This window comes from Mandrillus leucophaeus, unplaced genomic scaffold (assembly GCF_000951045.1).
Source record: "Mandrillus leucophaeus isolate KB7577 unplaced genomic scaffold, Mleu.le_1.0 Scaffold98, whole genome shotgun sequence".
Taxonomy (NCBI): Eukaryota; Metazoa; Chordata; class Mammalia; order Primates; family Cercopithecidae; genus Mandrillus; species Mandrillus leucophaeus.
In genome coordinates this window covers 1,621,288-1,631,118 of record NW_012110696.1, presented here as the reverse complement: position 1 = coordinate 1,631,118, position 9,831 = coordinate 1,621,288, and the positions used below count along the sequence as shown (strand labels likewise).

At 57.0% G+C, this 9,831-nt stretch overlaps 1 protein-coding gene across 2 annotated transcripts in view; it reads right to left on the bottom strand.

Moving 5' to 3' along the window:
- The window catches only part of FAM53A (family with sequence similarity 53, member A), a 28,583-nt gene that overhangs the window by 9,841 nt on the left and 8,911 nt on the right, over positions 1–9,831 (bottom strand). For both annotated transcript variants that reach the window (XM_011970876.1, XM_011970877.1), the window contains exons 2-3: positions 7,172–7,233; positions 4,685–5,430 (exon numbers count right to left, since the gene is read on the bottom strand). In XM_011970876.1, coding sequence (XP_011826266.1) covers positions 4,685–5,430; positions 7,172–7,233 — 808 coding nt within the window. The remainder of the gene's footprint in view (positions 1–4,684; positions 5,431–7,171; positions 7,234–9,831) is intronic.

The following is a 9,831-nucleotide window of genomic DNA, read 5'->3' as shown; positions in this document are numbered from 1 at the left end:
GCAGGTGGATCACAAGGTCAGGAGTTCGAGACCAGCCTGGCCAACATGGTGAAACCCCATCTCTACTAAAAATACAAAAATTAGCTGGAGTGGTGGCAGGCACCTGTAATCCCAGCTACTTGGGAAGCTGAGGCAGAAGAATCCCTCGGACCCGGGAGGCAGAGGTTGCAGTGAGCCGAGATCATACCATTGCACTCCAGCCTGGGACACAGCGAGACTCCGTCTCTAAAAAAAAGATTAAGGGAGGGCTGGGCACGGTGGCTCATGCCTGTAATCCCCCAACTTTGGGAGGCCAAGGCAGGCGGATCACCTGAGGTCAGAAGTTCAAGACCAGCCTGGACAACATGGTAAAATCTTATCTACTAAAAATACAAAAATTAGCCAAGTGTGGCGGTGTATGTCTGCAACCCCAGTTACTCGGGAGGCTGAGGCAGGAGAATTGCTTGAGCCCACAAGGTGGAGGTTGTGGTGACCCGAGATCGTGCCACTGTATTCCAGCCTGGGCAAAAAGAGCAAAACTCTGTCTTTAAAAAAAAAAAAAAAAAAAAAAAAAGATGGAGATTAGAGGCAACAAAACCAACTAGGATGATGTCTCAGTAGCCGAAAAGGGTATCAAGGCCTGAGGTAGAACAACTGGGGTCTAGAGGAAGGAAGATTGAATTGGAGAAACATCCAGAGGATGGGACACCAGCCTGGGCCACCAGCGCTTGCATGGACAGGGACAGGCAGGCTCAGCAAGGGGCCCAAAGCCGGGGGCTACATGGATCTGAGGGATGGGACACCCCGTGCAGCCCCAGTCCTGGGGGTCACAGCTCCAGTTTCCACACAACGGCGGTTTCTCCTCCCAGAGAGAAACCAGGCACCCACTTATGCATCAGACACACACACACCACACCCACCACACACACCACACACGTCACACACACCACACATGCCACACCCGCCACACACGCCACACACGTCACACACACCACACCCACCACACCCACCACACCCGTCACACACGTCACACACACCACACCCACCACACCCACCACACACACCACACACGTCACACACACCACACCCACAACACCCACCACACACACCACACACGTCACACACACCACACACACCACACCCACCACACACACCACACACGTCACACACCCACACCCACCACACCCATAACACCCACCACACACGTCACACACACCACACACACCACACACGTCACACACGCACCATGCACTCACACACACCACACACACTAGACACACACACCATGTACACCACACACACCACACACACCACACATGTCACACATGCATCACACACACCACACACACCACACACAGGCCACACACACACACCACATACAGGCCACACATCACACACACCACACACCACACACGCACACCATACACACCAGTCACACACACACCATACACACCACACACAGGCCACACATCACACACACCACACACCACACACGCACACCATACACACCACACGTCACACACATCACACCACACACAGGCCACACATCACACACACCACACATGTCATGCACCATGCACTCACACACACCACACACACCACGCACACCACACACATCACGCATGAACCATACATCACACATGCCACACACACCACACACATCGCACACACCATACACACCACACATGCCACATAGTCACACACACCATACACACCAGACACACACACCAGACACACCACAGATGTCACATACACACCACAGTGACACACACACCACACACACCATACACACCACACATGCCACACACGCTACAGTGACACACACACCACAGTCACACACACATCACACACACCATACACACCAAACACACACGCCACACACACCACACACATCACACACCACACATACCACACATGCCACACACATCACACACACCACACACACCTCAGTCACACGCACACCACGCACACCATACACACCAGACACACACATGCCACATACACCATACACCAGACACACGCCACACATACCACACACGTCACACACACACTACACACGTCACGCACCATACACACACACCACACATCACATGCACACCACACATCACACACACTACACATATCACACACACCACACATCACATGCACACCACACACACCACACACGCCACATACACACCACACGTCACACACACAACACACATCACACACACCACACGTGTCACAAACACACCACACATTCCACACACCATATACTCTACCACACATACAGGACACACCACACACTACCACACACACACCACACACAGGCCACACATTACACACACCACACAACACATCACGCATACCACAGACCACACACCACACACACACACACACCACACACACTACCAGAGACCACACACTGCATACACACACTACACAGACCACACACCACACAGCACACACCAAACATACCACACACGTCTCTCACACACACTACATACTACCCACCACACACCACACATGCTACACACCACACAGCACACACACAGACCACACACACACCAAACACCACACACATCACAGACGCCACACACTACACACACCACACAGCACTCACCATACACACCCCACACCACACACATACCACACACACCACATAGACCACACATACACCACACCACATACAACACATATCCCACACACACAGCACACACCACACATACCACACACATCACACACCACAGACCACACACAACACATAGATCACACACCACACACAGACATCACATACACCACACACCACATACACCACACATACCACACAGCACACAGCACACGTGCCACACACACACACACACACACACTTCAGCATTTGACGGCAGCCCTGCCCTCCTCCCACCAGTCTCCCCAACACACCACACACCCTGGGTGCCCATGAGCCCTGGTCCTGGGTCTGGCGAGTCCTTGCTGCTACCCACACCTCACACTCTGCTGGGGGTACCCCATCTCCAGACTGAGCCCCATGCAGCCTCTACCAAGGGTCCTTGATCACCAACTCAGCCGACCACCTGGTCTGTCTCCCAAGGCATCTGAGAAACCCAGGGCCACCTCTACAGCAGGACTGTTGTTTGGTCATCAGTAGGTCCCTGGCACCATCATTCCCTGCCCCACAACGTGCTGAGCCGGCAGCTCCCTCCTCCACTCCCGTCCCTCCCGGTCCCCACGGGGACTGACACCCACGCTGTGCACACCCCAAGCCCTGGCAAGCAGGGACGGCCTGCTTATGCTATGTCCAAAGCTCGCCACCAGCTTTCCAGCATTTACTGGCTTCCCCAGGTCAGCCCATCTCATAGCAAAAGATCAGAGCCTTCTTCTCTAAATCCTGCTCTCTGCAGAAAAGTTTCACAGCAGGGAAGTCCGGGTTTTCAACTCACCTCAAGCCCCCGGGAAGAATCGACTGGAGAACCCACTGATGAGAAGAGGCAAAGCTCACAGTGCCCTCGGTGTGGCCTAGCACCAGCGTCCCGGAGGACCCTGGGGGATCCCACCCAGCACGCCAGCCACACTGCTCTCCAGCCCTGAGCTGTGGCCAGGTCAAGCAGGATGTGGGCCATCTGTGCCCCTTCTCCAGTTACTGTCCCCACAGGGTGCCCAGGTCCAGCCCACCCCAGCAAGACACTGCAGCCGCACTGTACACAGCTCCACCCACATCTACTCTCCCCAGAGGCCGGGCATGGGCAGGCCTGTGGCCCAGAGGATTGGGCTGGGGGCAAGAGGTCGGGGGGTTGCCAAGGCCACAGGTCATTGAGGAGAGAGGTTGACACTGATCCCACCCCACCCCAGCCATAGCCCCACTCAGTCCTGGCTTGCACTCAGAGTTGGCATCGGGAAGTCCTGTTAATTTCTGCCACTGCCCAAAGCTCCCCAACACAGACGACCCAGTGAGTGTGCACAGAGCCCACCCTACTCTGTCACGGCTCTGCCATCTCCCTCCCCGAGCGCTGCCAGGGCCCCCAGAGGTCTCTGGTGAATGCACCCCCTTAGTAACACAGAGCAAGACCTGGGAAAGCCTCCTCAGTCCTGTTCCCTTCCTTAACTCTGTGCCAACCACAGCCCGTGACGGCGGGTGGAGAGGTGAGCAGGTGGGAGGCACTGAGAATCTTCAAGTGGGTGCAGGCTTGCAAGAAATCTTCAAGACAGTTTCTGCAGGAGGTGCCTGTAGAGTCCCAAGGCGCACAGGCGCTGCCGGGCTCTGAGCTGCAGCAGGGACACCCACCAGCTCCCATAAGAGAGGACCCCGGGCTCTGCCTCAAATGGGGCTCCCAGGACAGCCTCTTACTTCCTGAGCCATCACCATGCCAGAAAAAGTCAGGGGGCTCCCCAGCAGTTGAGGCAGGTGGCTTAGCTAGGCCAGAAACCCACAGCTCTGTTCTGCTGCTTCCCCCAGGCCACACCGTGCGAGCCTGGCCGGCCACCCTGGGCCGTGTGTGGGGCTCTGCCTCTGCGGAGGGAGGCAGGGTAAGCTGGGTGTTCTGACACTGGGACAGGCCCCGATCACTCCCACCCACTCCGGACAGCTCTCCTCACTCCTTTCCTCCCAGCCCAGAGGAGACCAGCTGGATGATAGCAGCCGCTTCCCAGAGAATCAGCCAGCCTCACCCCAGCACTGCCACGTCCAGATCTACGCCCCTCTGAGCCCTTGGGAACAAGAAAGCCTCACCCGGGTCATTTTTAGGAAGTCCAAGGATGGGCGTGTCCACCTGGCGTCCTCCTCACGCCTCCGTTTGCGCCGGCTCCTCTTCCCACTGAGCACGCAGGGCTGTGAGCGGCACCGGAGCAGCCCACGGTGCCGGCCCAGCTCAGGCGTGGACGTGGGGCTGCTGCTGGCCGAGGGCAGGGGAGTGCCCACACCTGCGAGTTGCTCCTGTGAGAGGGACAGGCGTCGCCTCACGGAGAGCAAGTAGGGCTCTGCGGAACACCAGGGCAGGCCTGAGCCTGCACTGCCCTCGCTGCTGTCCACGAAGCCGCTGCTGGCCGAGGACGGCCGGGGCGTGGCGGGTGAGGTGGGACCGGTCAGCCACACGGCACTCCTCGGCAGGACGGCGCCGGGGCTTCCCTGCAGTGTTGCGCTCCCACCGCTGTTGCACCGCCTCTTGGAGACTGGAGTCCAGACCGTGGAGCTGCCAGGGCGCCAGGGGGACCGGCAGCGCACCAGCTCCTCAGGTTCTGACAGGGACCGGCAATGTCGCTTGGTCGGTGGGGCCGTGGACGAGCCTGTACTTTCACTGGGGTCCACAGTGCTGGCTGCGCCCAGGCCCACACCTGGGCCCGGGGACTCTGGCCGCCACTGAAGACCCATGGTGTGAGCAGCAGCAGACAGGCCTGGCAGGAAGCAGAAATCAGGTCTCATGGCTGCCTGGCTTCCAACGGGCCGTCCTCCACTTAAGACCTTCCAGGGACTCTGGTCTACCAGAAAAGACACAAAGAGGCAGTGGAAGAGACAGGTGAGCCACAGAGCAGGCCTAGCCTCTTCCCACCATGTGGGGTGACATCTGTCCTGGTAAACAGCCTGGCAGAGCCATCAAGGGCACAGCCCCATTGCCATCACCCCTGGACGTGCTTCTCCGAGATGTCCATGGCGCACAGTGGGCACCAGCCCCGCCTGCCCTTGCCAGGTTAGCTGCAGGGCTCGGCTCGCTTCTTTAAGGGGACGCCGTGTCTGAAGGAGGTGTCAGTCTCCCCACCAGTGCCTCCCTGAGAACAACTGCATGGCTCTGCTCTCCCAACAGCCTTGCTAAAACATTCTTCCTGCATCTGCAAAACACTCCCCTCCCTCTGTGACCAGGCATCTCAAGGATGTGCAGCTTCCCTGGCCAGGACTCTCCAGAGCCCCTTCTTAAAGCAGCTCAGGTCCCTCGGTAACATGGGCAACAACACAGTGTCACACCTGCTGCCAGGGTCTTCAGGGAGAGTCTGAGCCCCAGAAACTCCTCAAAAACCTCAGAGCCATCAGGTCCAGGCCTGGAGCCCCTCCTCAAGTCTCACTTCCTGTGCAACTGTCCTGGGGCCGCCTGCCTGACATACTCCCCAGTCCCCCTGCCACCTGGTTCGGAGAAGCCTTGAGAGCAAGGCCAGGTGCATGGGCCTGGCATGGAATCCGCCTGGGCGGGGTCATCTGGACCCCCAGGACTCCCCCAGTGGCTTGTGCAGTCACTGTCCAGCCGAGAAACTTGGAGTGGAGACTGTGAGACCTGCCTCACAGGGGGAAAGGCCCTGGGGTGACTCTGGGGCGGCCAGGAGAGAGATGGGGGCTGTGGGGAGGAGGTGTGGAGGTGTAGGCAAGGAGAGCGGCCAGCCAGGTGAGGAGTGTAGAAAGCCCTGCGGAGCTCTGAGCCAGGATGGAGGTAGCTGGTTTGGGCCCGTGTGCAGGATGAACCCCAGGAGGCTGACGTGAGAACATCACACCACAGGCTAGGCAGAGGGTGGGGCTCAGGCCATCTGGGGCCTCACACTTCCTACTTCCATCTACTTGTAAAAGAATCTGGTAAAACACCTTCACTTTGGTAATCTGGCGCTCAGCAAGGTGATCCTCCTAACGGGCCTACTCTGTGTGACACAGGGCGCTGGGCGCGTCACAGTCGGGTCAGCAGGGCCAACAGAGATGCCTCCCTTCGTTGGGGGAGGACCTGGGACCCCAGGGTTACCTGGCCCATGAACACCGCCAGCCCCCATATTCGGAGCACCTGCTCCCCATCAATGAAGGGCCAACCTGCAGGTGGGCCAGGCACAGCCACGCCCTCCACGGCACGGATAGCAGGTGGGCTGCCCGGTATGCCACGGCACACTCCAGCTGACACTACAAGCCCTGCCGGCCACACCATCCTGTTCTTTTAGTGGCCACAGGGTGGGCCTTGCACCTTCCAGAAAGGGCACAGCAGACCCCTGGGCCCACCAGCTGAGGAGGGAGAGACCTGGTTGGGCCTGCACTCTACACGAGCCGTCCTGCTCACAGACCACTCTTGACCACTGGCCCAGCCGTGTGGGGACAGCAGCAGGGAGGGACCACTCCATGCCCCAGTGCAGGGCACACGAACACTTTCCTGGCTTCCGCAGATCAGGCTCATGTTCTGCGTCCAGGACCCTCCCAGCCCAGGAGCCTGGTCCCAGCCCTGCTCAGGCCTCCAGCCACAGCTCCTAAAGCACTCACCATTGAGCTCCAAAGGGAACAGACGACCGCTGTTGTTCAGGGTTTCGGCAGAATACTGCAAGTGACCGGAAAGAGAAGTTTCAGTACCGTGACTGACACATGAGAATTCGGCAATAATATCCCTGCATTTTCATCACTGCAGCGCATTCTACCTTTCCCCAGTGTTTTCTTTCTCGTGATTAAAATAAGCACAGTTGTATTAAAACCTAACAAAATTCAACTGAGTAAATGCACATTTTTAAATTTTTTAAAAAATGTTTTATCTTTTTAAAAGAGTTGTTAACGCTAAACAGACCTTTTTTTTTTTTTTTTTGAGACGGAGTCTCGCTCTATTGCCCGGGCTGGAGTGCAGTGGCGCTATCTCGGGTCACTACAAGCTCCACCTCCTGGGTTCACGCCATTCTCCTGCCTCAGCCTCCTGAGTAGCTGGGACTACAGGCGCCCACCACCACGCCCGGCTAATTTATTTATTTATTTTTTTTTGTATTTTTAGTAGAGACAGGGTTTCACCATGTTGGCCAGGATGGTCTCGATCTCCTGACCTCGTGATCTGCCCACCTTGGCCTCACAAGTACTTGAAGCCTGGCCTCAGACATTTTTATTCCAAGCCACAGGCATGCATCCTGTCCCTGCTCCTGAAGCTCAGGCCCTCCTGCCTTTCAGCAGCCTCGACTGCAGCCAACTTTGTAAACCTCACCACCACTTACTTACTTTTCAGCAAGAACTTCAGCCAAGACCCAAGGGGCCCCTTCCCATTTGCAACAGCTCAGACACAGGACTGGAGCCCCTAAGGCAAGCTCTGGAGTGTGGCGCTGGTCCAGGGAGACATCCAGAGGGGGGGCCTCCCTCCCTGGAAGCAGGAAAGTCACTGGGCATGGTGATAACTTGAGGGTCTGCAGGGAGGGCACTAAGGGAAATGCCACAGGGCTCTCTTCCCTGCCCCATGAAATGTCAGGGAGCTGCTTGGCAGATCGCGGCTTGGAGGCCATTATGTGTCTGCTTCCACACGCTGGCCCGTGCAGGCAGGACACAGCGCCCTGCAGAGGATGGGGCACAGGAGGGGTGTCCTGCCAGGTACCCAGCAAGCTCCCTAGCCTCCCAGAGCCTCCCGGTCTGTGAGAACACAAAAGGCCACCCTGTGACAAGGACATGGCTGTCCCACAGGGTCCAGGCACAGCAGCCCCTCTGCTTTTCTGCCTTAGAGTTCTAGGGCTCCTCTGCCACACCTCAGAACCTCTCAATTAACACTTAAGTCCACGGCACTGCATCCTGTGATAACATTTCCAAACATGATAAAATTAAAAGGAAATCCTTCGCTGCTTCCCATAAAGGGATTAAGTTAAAAGTTGGGTTTGTGACCCCAAAAAAAGACACCCATCCACAGACAGGCCGCGTACACACGGGGTCCCACCTCAGCCAACACAGCAGTGTCGAGCTGTGAGCACCTGGCCACATCATGAGGACGGGGCCTGGTGCGGGCACAGGAACCACATGACCTCCAGGTTCTCCCACCTCGGAACCCAGGTCCGATGGTAGAGAGGACAGGCAGCTCTGCTAGTGGACCTGAAGGCTTTCACGCCACAGGGACCCTTGTTGCTATAGATCCTCCCAGCTCTGGGCCTCCCCCAGCAAGCACCAGGACCTCACTCTCTTCCTGTTCCACACAGCACCCGTCCCCAGGGTCACATGAACAGCACCCAGCCTGACACGGCCACGGAAAAATGTCTAGCAAGGAAAGGACTTTCCCATCCCAGCCGGCATAGACGGCTGTCACAGGCAGCTTGAAAGAGCCACAAGCCTGCACGGCCCCAGATGTGACCACTTCTGTGCAAAGACATGCCAGGGGCAGCAGCTACTCCCAGTGGTGCTGGCTGTGTGGGATGTGCGTACGGCAGACAAACAGAGTCAGGGTCCCCGGGAGCCAGGAGAGGCCGGGCAGCCAGGTCCCACAGGCTTAGGATGGAGGCTTATCAAAAACATTTATTCCTCACAGTCCTGGAGGCAGAAGTCCAAGATCAAGGGACGGGCAGATTCAGTGTCCGGTAAGGCCACCTTCTGGTTCACAGATGGCTCTTCTGGTTGTATCTATGCATAGTCGAAGGGGCTGGCTTCCTCTCTGATACCTCTTTCAAAAGGGCACTTAATTCCATTCATGAGGCACTGCCGCCATGACCTAATCACCTCCCAAAGGCCCCACCTCCAAATACTCATCCCATTCCCTTGAGGGTGAGGATTTCAACATCTGGATTTCGGGGAACATGAACATGCACCCCTTAGGCCTCAAGAAATCTGGACTTCAGGGCTGGGCACGGGAGCACACATCTGAATCCCAGCACTGTGGGAGGCCAAGGCGGAAGGATTGCTTGAGCCCAGGAGTTTGAGACCAGCCTGACCAACATGGTGAAACCCTGTCTCTACTAAAAATACAAAAATTAGCTAGGTGTGATGGTGGGTGCCCGTAATCCCAGCTACTTGGGAGGCAGAGGCAGGGGAATCGCTTTAACCCGGGAGGCAGAGACTACAGCGAGCTGAGATCACACCACTGCACTCCAGCCTTGGCAACAAGAGCAAGACTCTGTCTCAGAAAAAGAAGAAGAAAAAAAAGAAATCTGTACTTCAGGGCTGGACACAGGGGAATCCCAGCACTGTGGGAGGCCAAC